This window comes from Rana temporaria, chromosome 12 (genome assembly GCF_905171775.1).
Source record: "Rana temporaria chromosome 12, aRanTem1.1, whole genome shotgun sequence".
NCBI lineage: Eukaryota > Metazoa > Chordata > Amphibia > Anura > Ranidae > Rana > Rana temporaria.
In genome coordinates, this window is record NC_053500.1 from 3,778,759 (window position 1) to 3,794,640 (window position 15,882).

The following is a 15,882-nucleotide window of genomic DNA, read 5'->3' on the forward strand; positions in this document are numbered from 1 at the left end:
GAGTAGTGTCCTATTGATGGTGTCAGTGGGAGGAGTAGTGTCCTATTGATGGTGTCAGTGGGAGGAGTAGTGTCCTATTGATGGTGTCAGTGGGAGGAGTAGTGCCCTTTTGATGGTGTCAGTGGGAGGAGTAGTGCCCTATTGATGGTGTCAGTGGGAGGAGTAGTGTCCTATTGATGGCGTCAGTGGGAGGAGTAGTGCCCTATTGATGGTGTCAGTGGGAGGAGTAGTGCCCTATTGATGGGTGTCAGTGGGAGGAGTATTGCCCTTTTGATGGTGTCAGTGGGAGGAGTAGTCAATATTAATGGTGTCAGTGGGAGGAGTAGTGTCCTATTAATGGTGTCAGTGGGAGGAGTAGTGTGTGTGTGTGTGTGTGTGTGTGTGTGTGTGTGTGTGTGTGTGTGTGTATATATATATAAAATGTTTGGGGGTTCTAAGTTATTTTCTAGCAAAAGATACGGATTTTAACTTGTAAACACCAAATGTCAGAAATGGTCTTTGTCATGAAAGGGTTATTATAGCAAAAAGTAAAACATATTAATTTTTTTTTCAAGATTGTCGCCATTTTTTTGTTTATAGCGCAAAAAATTAAAAACCGCAGAGGTGATCGAATACCACCAAAAGAAAACTCTATTTGTGGGGGGAAAAGGGCGTCGATTTTGTTTGGGAGCCACGTCGCTGAAGTGGTATAAAAGCTGCAGAAGTAACCAATAGCAGCCAAAGGTTTTACAATGTTTCAGTTGGGAGTGTGTAGATGTGTCTAGTCTATAGAGAATGCATAACACCTGACCTCATAAGAGGAAATATGGATCTCCGACCACAAGAGCTTACAATCTAAATTGCAGAATATTCTCCAATAGGAAGTCTCTCTCCCTCCCTCTCGCTCTTTCTCTCCCTCCCTCTCGCTCGTTCGCTCTTTCTCTCTCTCCCTCCCTCTCGCTCGTTCGCTCTTTCTCTCCCTCCCGCTCTTTCTCTCCCTCTCGCTCCTTCTTTCCCTCCCTTGCGCTCTTTCCCTTCCCTCCCTCTCGTTCGCTCTCTCCCTCCCTCTCGCTCTTTCCCTTCCCTCCCTCTCGTTCGCTCTCTCCCTCCCTCTCGCTCTTTCCCTTCCCTCCCTCTCGTTCGCTCTCTCCCTCCCTCTCGCTCTTTCCCTTCCCTCCCTCTCGTTCGCTCTCTCCCTCCCTCTCGTTCGCTCTCTCCCTCCCTCTCGTTCGCTCTCTCCCTCCCTCTCGTTCGCTCCCTCCCTCTCGTTCGCTCTCTCCCTCCCTCTCGTTCGCTCTCTCCCTCCCTCTCGTTCGCTCTCTCCCTCCCTCTCGTTCGCTCTCTCCCTCCCTCTCGTTCGCTCTCTCCCTCCCTCTCGTTCGCTCTCTCCCTCCCTCTCGCTCTTTCCCTCCCTCCCTCCCTCTCGCTCTTTCCCTACCTCCCTCCCTCCCTTCCTCCCTCTCTCCCTTCCTCTCGCTCTTTCCCTCCCTTCCTCTCGTTCGCTCTTTCCTCCCTCCCTCCCTCCCGCTCGCTCTTTCCTCCCTCCCTCCCTCCCGCTCTTTCCCTCCCTCTCGTTCGCTCTTTCCCTCCCTCTCGTTCGCCCTTTCCCTCCCTCTCGTTCGCCCTTTCCCTCCCTCTCGTTCGCCCTTTCCCTCCCTCTCGTTCGCCCTTTCCCTCCCTCTCGTTCGCCCTTTCCCTCCCTCTCGTTCGCCCTTTCCCTCCCTCCCTTTTGTTCGCCCTTTCCCTCCCTCCCTTTTGTTCGCCCTTTCCCTCCCTCCCTTTTGTTCGCCCTTTCCCTCCCTCCCTTTTGTTCGCCCTTTCCCTCCCTCCCTTTTGTTCGCCCTTTCCCTCCCTCCCTTTTGTTCGCCCTTTCCCTCCCTCCCTTTTGTTCGCCCTTTCCCTCCCTTTTGTTCGCCCTTTCCCTCCCTCTCTTTCCCTCCCTCCCTCCCTTCCTCTCTTTCCCTCCCTCCCTCCCTTCCTCTCTTTCCCTCCCTCCCTCTCGCTCTTTCCCTCCCTCCCTCTCGCTCTTTGCCTCCTTCCCTCCCTCTCGCTCTTTGCCTCCTTCCCTCCCTCTCGCTCTTTGCCTCCTTCCCTCCCTCTCGCTCTTTGCCTCCTTCCCTCCCTCTCGCTCTTTGCCTCCTTCCCTCCCTCTCGCTCTTTGCCTCCTTCCCTCCCTCTCGCTCTTTGCCTCCTTCCCTCCCTCTCGCTCTTTGTCTCCTTCCCTCCCTCCCGCTCTTTCCCTCCCTCCCTCCCTCTCGCTCTTTCCCTCCCTCTCGCTCTTTCCCTCCCTCCCTCCCTCTCGCTCTTTCCCTCCCTCTCTTCCTCCCTCCCTCCCGCTCTTTCCCTTCCTCCCTTCCTCCCTCTCGCTCGCTCTTTCCCTCCCTCCCTTCCTTCCTCCCTCTCGCTTGCTCTTTCCCTCCCTCCCTTCCTTCCTTCCTTCCTCCTTCTCGCTCGCTCTTTTCCTCCCTCCCTCTCGCTCTTTACCTCCCTCCCTCTCGCTCTTTACCTCTCTCCCTCCCTCCCTCTGGCTCTTTACCTCTGGCTCTTTACCTCCCTCCCTCCCTCTCGCTCTTTACCTCCCTCCCTCTCGCTCTTTACCTCCCTCCCTCTCGCTCTTTACCTCCCTCCCTCCCTCCCTCTCGCTCTTTGCCTCCCTCCCTCCCTCTCGCTCTTTGCCTCCCTCCCTCCCGCTCTTTGCCTCCCTCCCTCCCTCTCGCTCTTTGCCTCCCTCCCTTCTTGTCTTTCCCTCCCTCCCTTCTTGTCTTTCCCTCCCTCCCCTTACAATCTAGAGTGCAGAATATTCTCCCCTAGGAAGAAATGTCACCGCTATAAATTCCCCAGCAGATAAAAAGGCCGATTTAATCCATATTGGTTGTGTGTCCTCTATAGAGCTCATAGAAGAATTATTTTTATACCTTTTATTCTGGAACTCCGGAGTTCCTTCCCACACAGATCTACCTTTATATGGCGATGAACGGTACGAGGCACTTAGTCTAATGGCGCGGGGCTTTCCTAAGTAGGTGATCGCTGATTCGCTCACTTCTCCTGTATGAAATGATGTTTTGCCCGTTTAACGTTACAGATTACTTATCGGCGTAATCCGCCTTTTATTTCTCTCATCACTCAGGCGGCAATCTGCATAAAATCACATCAATTTCCGCCCATAAAGCCGGGCTGAGAATGTGATTTTTCGCTGAAATTGCGATAATCGCAGCATAAAACAGCGGCACGTCAGGTAACGAGCGGCTCACAATTATCCGGCTACCGATAACTGGATGGTAACGCGTTTTTATGGGACGCGCAGAACGGGTTATTTACATGGCAAGTAACCGCGCTGCGGAAATGTCTCCTACTTGCTTCCCCCCGCTGTGGCGGTAATTATATTTTATGGTTCCTGTAGATTTTTATGGGTTGCCGTCGCACTTCAGACGCCGTTAATGCGTTAGGTGCGGTCGCTTTAACTACGCATTTCATTTAACGCGCCTGTAAACCAGAAATCGTCTAAGTCTTGTAAGGTTCGAGTACTTTTTTATTTTTTTGGGGGTTAAAGCTTTTTCTTTTATTTTTTATTACATTTTTTTTTTTGGCTTGACTGGAACTGACACACACAAGTTCAGGCGACTCGTAGAACGCCAAAGTGAGGCGGACAGTTTTCCGCTCCCTATTCTGGGGAGGCAGCGCAAAAAATTAACTATACAACTGTTAAAATGTGAAAAAAAATATTAATTGCTCCTTGGCGCAATCGAACCCACAGAGTGCCGCCACGGAAAACGCCACTAATGGCCGCCTGAGCCAACTCATTAACTCCAATGAATAATGGCGGTGATTGTACCAGTACTGGTGTTGGGGACAAATTATTGTGCAATGCTGGGAGTGCTTGACTGCTCAATGACATGGATTGAGTAGGAACTCAATGACCTCAATGTTGGAGTCAACTTCTTTGACGCATTTAACCCATCACTTGGCTAACGGTCATGTGAGTCCGCTTGGTGTCACCAGTGGAAATGGAGGTGGTTGTGCCTATTTTGGTGACCTTGGCACTGCTGGGAATGTCTGACTTCTCAGTGGTATGCACAGAAGTGGGACTCGGATCTCCTTTCGTACCCACCAGATAAATGACAGACCTGATGGGGTATGACATCCATACATCTGATGTTCTGACACCTAAAGATGTTTGTGAGACTGAGAACATCCCTAGTTTCACAAATATTTCCTATGTTACCGGCCTATCATGGCAGTGAGTAGCCCAATCTGTGTCTGTGATGACTGGCATGCTGCACCCCACTGGTGTTCCCTGGTAAATGATTGTCATATTGCAGCCTCAGGGCAAAGCCGCTTTAATGACTGGGCACTCGCCCATGCTACGCTTAGAGGGCTGCCAAGATGCCTGCCTGCTGTGTGAGTTGAATCTGTGAGGATGGAAGACCAGAAAATACAACAAATGTACAAATCCTGGTCATAGAAAGACCTGGGAGCTCTCCGGTATGAGGTTGGTGGCATCATAATTTGTCCTCAGTCCAGAAAAAACTAAACTCCTCCCCCATACTGTATATAGATCTGTATCTATCTAATCAAAATCCTACTGCTCATTTTCCCAATATTCTCTTTTGCTTGCCCATCTGCTTTTCCCTGGACCGTCGTTCTTTCCCTGCACCGAAGCTCCCCGTCGCTCTTTCCCTGGACCGCCGCTCTTTCCCTGGACCGCCGCTCTTTCCCTGGACCGTCGCTCTTTCCCTGGACCGTCGCTCTTTCCCTGGACCGCCGCTTTTTTCCTGGACTGCCGCTCTTTCCCTCCCCTCTCGCACGCTTGCACTCTTTCCCTCCCCTCTCGCACGCTTGCACTCTTTCCCTCCCCTCTCGCTCGCTTGCGTTCTTCCCCTTCCCGCTCGCTTGCGCTCTTCCCCTTCCCGCTCGCTTGCGCTCTTTCCCTCGACCGACCGTCGCTCTTTCCCTCGGCCGTCCGTCGCTCTTTCCCTCGGCCGTCCGTCGCTCTTTCCCTCGGCCGTCCGTCGCTCTTTCCCTCGGCCGTCCGTCGCTCTTTCCCTCGGCCGTCCGTCGCTCTTTCCCTCGGCCGTCCGTCGCTCTTTCCCTCGGCCGTCCGTCGCTCTTTCCCTCGCCCCCTTTCCCTCGCCCTCTTTCCCTCACGCTCGCTTGCTCTCTTTCCCTCGCCCTCTTTCCCTCGCGCTCTTTCCCTCGCCTCGCGCGCGCTCTTTCCCCTCGGCTCGCGCGCGCTCTTTCCCTCGCCTCGCGCGCGCTCTTTCCCTCGCGTTTGTTCTCACTCTTTCTGCCTTCCTGTATGTCTCCTGCCCTCTTTCCTCTTTCATCTCTACACACATTTTCTATACAGTTGATGGACACTTCTTGGTGTCACCATTTTCTTTGAACAAAAATACACGCACCCCCCTCCCTCCCTGCCCCCACTGATTTCCTGGTAGATCTGTGCACTTCCTCTTTATTACTTCTCCTTTTCAATGGAATCCTGACAAATCTTTTTCTGTGGAATAAGGTTCCTGATTTCTGTGAGTAATATTCTGACGCAAAAAAGTCGAATTGAATGTAATGACTTTCCTCTGACCTCCTCCTCCCCCCAACACACCGGGGTAAAGCAGCCAGAGGCGAGTCTTCTTCCTATAAACGGGTTCAATGTACATAACGTAGCTGATTGTCCTGCCGGGAGTCCCGGTGAGCTATAGAGTGTGCTGTAACCTCTAGCAACTAATCAGCGAGCTGTAATGTGTGCTGTAAGCTCTAGCAACTAATCGATGAGCTGTAAAGTGTGCTATAACCTCTAGCAACTAATCAGCGAGCCGTAGAGTGTGCTGTAACCTCTAGCTCTTTCCCTTCCCTCCCCTCTCGCTCGCTTTCTGCTCTTTCCCTTCCCTTCCCTCCGCTCACGCTCTTTCCCTTCCCTCCCCTCTCGCTCGCTTGTGCTCTTTCCCTTCCCTCCCCTCTCGCTCGCTTGTGCTCTTTCCCTTCCCTCCCCTCTCGCTCGCTTGCGCTCTTTCCCTTCCCTCCCCTCTCGCTCGCTTGCGCTCTTTCCCTTCCCTCCCCTCTCGCTCGCTTGCGCTCTTTCCCTTCCCTCCCCTCTCGCTCGCTTGCGCTCTTTCCCTTCCCTCCCCTCTCGCTTGCGCTCTTTCCCTTCCCTCCCCTCTCGCTCTTTCCCTTCCCTCCCCTCTCGCTTGCTTGCGCTCTTTCCCTTCCCTCCCTCTCGCTTGCTTGCGCTCTTTCCCTTCCCTCCCCTCTCGCTTGCTTGCGCTCTTTCCCTTCCCTCCCCTCTCGCTTGCTTGCGCTCTTTCCCTTCCCTCCCCTCTCGCTTGCTTGCGCTCTTTCCCTTCCCTCCCCTCTCGCTTGCTTGCGCTCTTTCCCTTCCCTCCCCTCTCGCTCGCTTGCGCTCTTTCCCTTCCCTCCCCTCTCGCTCGCTTGCGCTCTTTCCCTTACCTCCCCTCTCGCTTGCGCTCTTTCCCTTCCCTCCCCTCTTTCTCTTTCCCTTCCCTCCCCTCTCGCTTGCTTGCGCTCTTTCCCTTCCCTCCCCTCTCGCTCGCTTGCGCACTTTCCCTTCCCTTCCCTCTGGCTTGCGCTGTATTCCTCCCGCTCTTGTTCTTTTCCTCACCTCTCGACCGTCGCTCTTTTCCTCCCCTCTTGCTTGCTTGCACTCTTTCCCTTCCCTCCCCTTTCGCTTGCTTGCGCTTATTCCCTTCCCTCCCATTTCGCTCGCAACTAATCAGTGAGCCGTAATGTGTGCTGTAACCTCTAGCAACCAGTCAGTAAGTGGTAATGATGGGCTGTAACCTCTGGCAACCAATCGCAATCACTGCCTGATCTGATACAGTAAACTGATTTTAAGTCTAGCTGATATTTATTGTATGTCTCGGAGCAGGTGGAGAGGGAAATTGCATGGGGGAGCAAGAATTTTTTTGCCCAGGGTCCAATCAACATTAAAGACGGCCCTGCCCCCCCCCCCCTATTTTCCCATGAGACTTAAAGACCTAAAATGCGACAGGGGCGTGAACACACCGTGCGGCACCCCCCCCCCTTCCTGCATCAGGGGCAGTCGCCCCCTCCTGCCCACCCTGATAGCAGCGCAGGGGGAGGGGCTAGATGTCAGAGATGCTTCCTGAAATCTCGGTATCTCTCTAACGTTCTAAAAATCCAGAAGTGATTAACAATGATTCATCGTCTGTCTCTCTGTAGAAAACCTCAGAAGGGGAATTTGATCCCAGAGATCCGTCTAAAAGCATGGAAGGAAATGTAATTCCCGGTGACAGGTCCACTTGGGCGCGTCGCTCGGCGCACAGGGAGTGTATCGCGTTCCCACATCTGATACAGATCAGGCGGTTGGCGGGCTGTGTCAGTACACTTTATGAGACGGAGTTATTGAAATGTATCCGCGTAGAACGTCGTCGTCTCGTATTGCGGAGAGCCTCGGACATGGGTGGCTGGAAAAGACGCAAGCTGCCGAGTGCTCGTGACTGCCGGTTGTGGGAGTGTGCCGCCCTCGAGCCATGCTGGCCGCTACGCCATGCTGCCTGCCGCACCAAGCTGGCCCGCCGAGCCATGCTGGCCGCTTACATTTTATATCTGTAAAAATTCCCAATCCCCTTTTTTTGAAGCTTCTAATCCCAATAACCACAAATTATTGGCGTCGCGTTTTTCGGCTTTGATATACGGCGACGCAGTTTTGGCGAAGCAGATTTGGGGGGGGGGGTTCTACCTTCACCGCTGTCTGCGCCCCACTTCAACTTTATCAAATCTGGCGCAGACGGAATCTGGAGCATTTGTTCCATGGCAACCAATCGCCATCAGTCTTTCGTTATCAAAGCCTAACTGAACAGATGGGCGGTGGAAGCTGATTGGTTGCCAAGCTGAGCTGCTTCCAGTAAGGGGGAAAGGAAGGTTGCACCGCGCTGTTGAGGAGTTCTAGGTGTAAGCCACTGCATTTGAGAGAGAATAGTAAAATTGGGGACATTTAAGGGAAGAGAATTTGAATGTTATTAAAGTTTTATCGTTTTATTGAAAAAAAAAAAATTACAAAAATCTTACAACTAAAAAAAAAAGTCTGATTTAATTGCAGCTTATTGATGGAATCTTCTATTCTAGTCTCTGTATCGGCCATCTACCATTTTTCATTCTTGCATGAAAAATGTGTTCTTTCAAACAGTCCCGTATGGAGACATAATTTTTTTTTTCAACGCGTTTCGTCACTTAAAGTCCACTTCCTCAGGAGATTTGGTGCATGTATACCTAATTGGCAATTTTCTGTCCATCCCCCACATACTGTTTATCTCAGGTGTCCAGTTTTTCATAGTAACATTCCTGGATGGAGACACAATTACTGCTCAATGCGCTTCGTAAAACCAAAGTCCACTTATATACGGTGCCTTGAAAAAGTATTCGTACCCCTTGAAATTTCCCACACGTTGTCACATTACAACCAACAACGTAAATGTATTTTATTGGGATTTTATGTGATGGACCAACACAAAGTGTCACATAATTGTGAAGTGGAAGGAAAATGATAAATTATACAAATATGTGAAAAGTGTGAGGGGAACTCTGATAACCCCTAACTAAAATCTAGTGGAACCAATTGCCAGAAGTCACCTAATTAGTAATAATAGTATTAGGGATAGAGTTGTGAAGTATAAAGCAGGGTTAGGTTATATGGGGACACCTGATGTAAGGGGGACTCTGATGGGGACACCTGATGTAAGGGGGACTCTGATGGGGACACCTGATGTAAGGGGGCAGTCTAATGGGGGCACTCTGATGTAAGGGGGCAGTCTAATGGGGGCACTCTAATTGGGACACCTGATGTAAGGGGGCAGTCTAATGGGGGCACTCTGATTGGGACACCTGATGTAAGGGGGCACTCTGATGTAAGGGGACACTCTGGGTAAACCTGATGTAAGGGGGCAGTCTGATGGGGGCACTCTGATTGGGACACCTGATGTAAGGGGGCACTCTGATGTAAGGGGACACTCTGGGTAAACCTGATGTAAGGGGGCAGTCTGATGGGGGCACTCTGATTGGGACACCTGATGTAAGGGGGCACTCTGATGTAAGGGGACACTGTGATGGGTAAACCTGATGTAAGGGGGCACTCTGATGGGGACAGCTGATGTAAGGAGATACTCTGATGAGGACACTGATGTAAGGAGACACTCTGATGGGGACACCTGATGTAAGGGGGCACTCTGATGGGGACACCTGATGTAAGGGGGCACTCTGATGGGTAAACCTGATGTAAGGGGGCAGTCTGATGGGGACACCTGATGTAAGGGGGCACTCTGATGGGGATAACTGATATGTAAGGGGGCACCCTAATGGTAACATTTGATGTAAGGGGGCACTCTGATGGGGACCGTGAGATAAACGTGGACTCTGATGGGGCCCCCTAGCATAGCTGCAGCATTTCCTGGGCGGCCTTTTTCCATCGGCGCAGTGATTTGATGGGAAGCGGAAGGTAATTGTTGGTTTTCGGTTTGAAGTTGGGAACGTTCTGATTGGATGTCAGGAAGTTGTCGGTGACACGGTATCCCCACCCCCCCCCCCCCGGAGGCGTGTCTTCTGATGGCGCCGCCGTTGCCTGGGGCAGAATAGATGTAAATGTGAAATGATTTCTCGCTCATTGAAATCTCTGGCTTTACGCGTTTCGAGGCTGCCTGCGGGAGACGTCCCGCCGTAGGAACACATCGCGCCGGCTCTGATGGGGACACCTGATGTAAGGGGGCACTCTGATGGAGCTCGGAGACGTCTTTTTATCCAGAAAACAAGATGTTTATTGCTGATTTCAAATGTCGCTGTGCGTGAGGAATGCGTTGTAGATGATGGGGGAGGGGGGCTCGTTGAAGGTCACACTGACCCCACGTTACCCGGCCTCCTGTCTGTAGGCTGCCATGGGATTAGCATGTCTGTCCATCCAGTCCTGACATTTACACAGCTCTGCTGCCTCTCAGTACAGGCATAGTCCTTCCTGCAGCCTGTGATTGGTTAGTGAAAGGAACAATCGGGTTCAACACAAAAATAATTAAAAAAAAATAATGTGTCTCTTGCAGAACGCCGAGCTACAACTACGCCCCGAACCCCGACAAGCACTGGATCATGAGGTACACCGGCGCCATGATGCCCATCCACATGCAGTTCACCAACCTGCTGCAGAGGAGGCGGCTGCAGACCCTGATGTCCGTGGAGGACTCCATGGAGCAGGTATGGGGGAGGGGCCCCGCAATGGGGAAGGGGAGGGGCCCCGCAGTGGGGGAGGGGAGGAAATGCCGCCGTGTCCCAATGACAGGAAAGACTTTTCTGGATTCATTTTCCTAAATCGGGCAATTGTGGAATGGAACAAAGAATTGGTTGTAAAAGTTCTGAGATTATTATTATTAATATGATTACTAGTATTCTGTGTTTTTTATTTTTTTATTTTGGTAGTATTAGTGTGTTTGCTTATTTTTTAGTTATGTTTTTTTTATCAATATTGGCTGTAGTAGTATTTTGTTATTTGTAGTGTTGGTAATATTGGTAGTGCTGTCAATATTATCATTTTTTTATTATCACTACTGCTATATTATAATATTAATTGCATAGTATTAGCGTAATATGTATAATATACAAACACTATTATTATTATTACTCTACAAATAACACTAATATAAATGTATTATTATTATTAGTGGTAGTATTGGTGTTATTTGTATTATTATCCTTTTTATCTTTATATATGTACAAAGAACACCAATACTACTACAAATATTATTCATATAATATAGCAGTAGTGATAATAGTATTATTGTTCTTTCTACATATATAAATATAAGGATAATAATACAAATAACACGAATACTACCACAACAAATAATATGTTTATATTGGTGTTATCTGTATAATAATAACAAATGGTAGTAGTATTAGTGTTATTTGTATATTATTATACAAATAACACTAATACTACTGCCACTATTATTATTATTATTATTATTATTATTATTATTATTATTATTATTATTATTATTATTATGTAGCAGTAGTGTTAATAATAATATTGGTAGTAGTGTTATATATTATTTTTATTATTATACAGGATTTATATATTTGTTCTAAAACAGGATTTATGTATTATTATTATTATTATTATTATTATTATTATTATTATACAGAATTTATATATTATTATTATTACAATACAGGATTTATATATTATTATTATTATACAGGATTTATATATTACAGGATTTATTTATTATAATAATAATAATAATAATAAAAAATACATTCTGTATTATAGTAATAATAATATATAAATCCTGTATTATAATAATAATAATAATAATAATAATAATAATAATAATATATAAATCCTGTATTATAATAATAATAATAATAATAATAATATATAAATCCTGTATTATAATAATAATAATATATAAATCCTGTATAATAATAATAATATAAATCCTGTATAATAATAATAATACAGGATGTATATATTATACATGATTTATATATTATTATTATTATTATTATTATTATTATTATTATTATACAGGATTTATATATTATTATTATACAGGATTTATATATTATTATTATACAGGATTTATATTATTATTATTATTATTATTATTATTATTATTTTTATTATAATACAGGATTTATATATTATTATTATTATTATTATTATTATTATTATTATTATTATTATTATTATTATTATAATATTATACAGGATTTATATATTATTATTATTATACAGGATTTATATATTATTATTATTATAATACAGGATTTATATAATATTATTATTATTATACAGGATTTATATATTATTATTATTATTATACAGGATTTATATATTATTATTATTATAATACAGGATTTAGCACCAACAGTTTGCGCAGCTCTTTACAATATGATCGGAGCCAATACAGTTGAGTACAGAATGAATGGGATTTTTGTTGCTGTGTTTGCAGATCTACAACATGCTGGTGGAGACGGGGGAACTGGATAACACGTATATCATCTACACGTCGGATCACGGATATCACATCGGACAGTTCGGATTGGTGAAAGGGAAATCCATGCCATATGAATTCGACATCCGGGTTCCCTTTTATATCCGAGGGCCGAACGTGGAAGCCGGGTCACTGTAAGTGCTTGCACTCCCCTAAAGAATCTTCTTGTTTGGTGGGGGACCCCGACGCCCCCAATCTGACCTCTTGTTTGGTGGGGGGATCACAATTGACCTTGTTTGGTGGGGTGGGGACCCCTGTCTGACCTTGTTTGGTGGGGGGGACCTTAGTCTGACCTTGTTTGGTGGGAGGGTCCCCAGTCTGACCTTGTTTGGTGGGGGGACCCCAATCTGACCTTGTTTGGTGGGAGGGTCCCCAATCTGACCTTGTTTGGTGCGGGGACCCCAGTCTGACCTTGTTTGGTGCGGGGACCCGAGTCTGACCTTGTTTGGTGCGGGGACCCGAGTCTGACCTTGTTTGGTGCGGGGACCCGAGTCTGACCTTGTTTGGTGCGGGGACCCCAATCTGACCTTGTGTTTGGTGGGGGGACCCCAATCTGGCCTTGTTTGGTGGGGGGACCGCAATCTGGCCTTGTTTGGTGGGGGGACCCCAATCTGACCTTGTTTGGTGCAGGGACCCCAGTCTGACCTTGTTTGGTGGGGGGACCCCAGTCTGACCTTGTTTGGTGGGGGGACCCCAGTCTGACCTTGTTTGGTGGGGGGACCCCAATCTGGCCTTGTTTGGTGGGGGGACCCCAATCTGACCTTGTGTTTGGTGGGGGGACCCCAGTCTGACCTTGTTTGGTGGGGGGACCCCAATCTGGCCTTGTTTGGTGGGGGGACCCCAATCTGACCTTGTGTTTGGTGGGGGGACCCCAATCTGACCTTGTGTTTGGTGGGGGGACCCCAACGCCCCCCCAAACTGACCTCTTGTGCCCTTCATTGTGTCCTGGCTGATCGGAAACAACCAGCCCTCCTAGTTTTATCTCGGCAGTCATAACTTGTCTGTCACATGACCCCACTGAGGAGAATCTCTCAACAATGTAACGGAAATATAAAGATGTTCTCCTCTATGTATTTCCTGTTTGTCCCCTCGGTGACCGCCATTTTTTCCCCTCCTCCTGTCTGCAGCAATCCGCACATCGTGTTGAACATTGACCTGGCCCCGACCATCCTGGACATCGCCGGGTTGGACATTCCCCCAGAAATGGATGGAAAATCCATCCTGAAACTGCTGGACACGGAGAAGCCCGTGAACAGGTGAGGAGGGAGGGGGGTTTTGTTGCTCTGCGGTGGGTTGAGGGGGGTTTGCGGCTCTGCGGTGGGTTGAGGGGGGCTTGCGGCTCTGCAGTGGGTCGAGGGGGGTTGCGGCTCTGCGGTGGGTCGAGGGGGGGTTGCGGCTCTGTGGTGGGTCGAGGGGGGTTGCGGCTCTGCTGTGGGTCGAGGGGGGTTTTGTGGCTCTGCGGTGGGTCGAGGGGGGTTTTGTGGCTCTGCGGTGGGTCGAGGAGGGTTGTGGCTCTGCGGTGGGTCGAGGAGGGTTGCGGCTCTGCGGTGGATCGAGGAGGGTTGCGGCTCTGCGGTGGGTCGAGGGGGGTTTTGTGGCTCTGCGGTGGGTCGAGGAGGGTTGTGGCTCTGCGGTGGGTCGAGGAGGGTTGCGGCTCTGCGGTGGGTCGAGGAGGGTTGCGGCTCTGCGGTGGGTCGAGGAGGGTTGCGGCTCTGCGGTGGGTCGAGGGGGGTTGCGGCTCTTCGGTGGGTCGAGGGGGGGTTTGTGGCTCTGCGGTGGGTCGAGGGGGGTTTTGTGGCTCTGCGATGGGTCGAGGGTGGGTTTTGTGGCTCGAGGGGGGTTTTGTGGCTCTGCGGTGGGTCGAGGGGGGTTTTGTGGCTGTGGTGGGTCAAGGAGGGTTGTGGCTCTGCGGTGGGTCGACGGGGCTGCGGCTCTGCGGTGGGTTGAGGGGGGTTTGCGGCTCTGCGGTGGGTCGAGGGGGGTTTTGTGGCTCTGCGGTGGGTTTTGTGGCTCTGCGGTGGGTCGAGGAGGGCTGCGGCTCTGCGGTGGGTCGACGGGGCTGCGGCTCTGCGGGGAGTTGAAGGGGCCGTTGGTCTGTGTGTTCCGGAAGGCTGCAGATCTATGTACAGTCACTGGAAGTGTTAACCTGTGAATTGTTCCCCCATTAATACAGGTTTCAAGTGCAGAAAAAAGTGAAGGTGTGGAGAGATTCGTTCCTGGTGGAGCGCGGGTGAGTTGTGACCTCTACATATTTATTATATAATTAAAGCCGCCCCCCCCCCCTTCCTTTACATAGCACCTAATGTTAGTAAGTACAAAATATACCCGTAAAAAAAGAAAAGAGACGTCAGATTTAAACTTACCCGTCTTCTGCATCTATGGACGTGACGTCACCATCCTTCTGGGAAAATCCTTGAGGAGGGGCGGGGCAGGAGAAATCTTGTGAGAAGACCCTCCAGTCCCTCCCACTGAGACTAGTCCCTCCCACTGAAGGACTTCTGGGGAGATTTTGACTGCTCTGTATTCCCTGGAGGAGGGTCCTGGAAGGCGTGTGATCCCCGCCCAGGAGGAGCTTCTGCATCTATGGACGTGACGTCACCGTCCTTCTGGGAAAATCCTTGAGGAGGGCAGAGCAGGAGAAATCTTGTGAGAAGACCCTCCAGTCCATTGCAATGGCGTCTTCTGGGGAGATTTTTACTGCTCTGCATTCCCTGGAGGAGGGTCCTGGAAGGCGTGTGATCCCCGCCCAGGAGGAGCTTCTGCATCTATGGACGTGACGTCGCCGTCCTTCTGGGAAAATCCTTGAGGAGGACAGAGCAGGAGAAATCTTGTGAGAAGACCCTCCAGTCCCTCCCACTGAACGACTTCTGGGGAGATTTTGACTGCTCTGTATTCCCTGGAGGAGGACCCTGGAAGGCGTGTGATCCCCGCCCAGGAGGAGCTCCAGATTTACACACTGGGTAGGAAAAGTATAAATCGAACTGTTGTCTTGACAGGTACCTTTTGCAGAAGGTGGTTGGTGAAGGTCAGGGGGGGGGGGGGGTCCCCAATACAGAATGTAGACCTCTGATATTTGCTGCCCTCCAGGTGTTGCCGGGGACAGGTGAGGTCACTTCCCACCACAAGCCCCAATCTAAGTTCTTTCTCTTCTCCTCTCCACATATTAGTAAACTGCTACATAAGAGAGAGGTGGAAAATCCGGATATCCAAGAGGAGAACTTTCTACCCAAATACCAGCGGGTCAAAGACTTGTGCCAACGAGCCGAATACCAGACGGCCTGCGAGCAGCTGGGACAGGTGATTACCCACAATCCTCCTCACCAATCCTCTGTGTGTGTGTTCTGATCCCGATATTGATGTACGAAACTCCCCCAGTACTCCCCTATGGAGCTTTTACATTTCTGCTATGAGCTAAAATATTTTTTTATTTAATTTTCATCTATCGTCTGTCCTGTTTTAAAATGGCACTTTTGATTTTTAGTTCAAAGCATTGAGAAATTATTTTTAAATAAAAAAAAAAAAAAAGATTTTTTTTTAATGCAAAACTATAATATATATATATATTTTATACTTTTTATTTTTTTATCAATTTTTTTTTCTATCATTTGTCCTGGTTAAAATGACACTTATGATTTTGGTCCAAAGCACTGAAGAAAAAATGTAAATAGAAAAAAATAAAATGTTTTTCAAAATGTTTTCTTTTTTAGTTTTGCATAAAAAAAAAAAAAAAAGAAACACTAAAAATGAAGATAAACATTTTTCCTGTTTAAAATGACACTTATGATTTTGGTCCAAAGCACTGAAGAAAAAAATGTAAATAAAAAACAATAAAATGTTTTTCAATTATTTTTATTTTTATGCAAAACTAAAGAAACACTAAAAATGAAGTTAAAAT

At 48.5% G+C, this 15,882-nt stretch overlaps 1 protein-coding gene across 3 annotated transcripts in view; it reads left to right on the forward strand.

The window, feature by feature from the left end:
* SULF2 (sulfatase 2) overlaps positions 1 to 15,882 on the forward strand; it is a 101,655-nt gene that overhangs the window by 65,884 nt on the left and 19,889 nt on the right. For all 3 annotated transcript variants that reach the window (XM_040331277.1, XM_040331276.1, XM_040331278.1), the window contains exons 6-10: positions 10,035 to 10,185; positions 11,946 to 12,121; positions 13,115 to 13,243; positions 14,161 to 14,217; positions 15,155 to 15,284. In XM_040331277.1, coding sequence (XP_040187211.1) covers positions 10,035 to 10,185; positions 11,946 to 12,121; positions 13,115 to 13,243; positions 14,161 to 14,217; positions 15,155 to 15,284 — 643 coding nt within the window. The remainder of the gene's footprint in view (positions 1 to 10,034; positions 10,186 to 11,945; positions 12,122 to 13,114; positions 13,244 to 14,160; positions 14,218 to 15,154; positions 15,285 to 15,882) is intronic.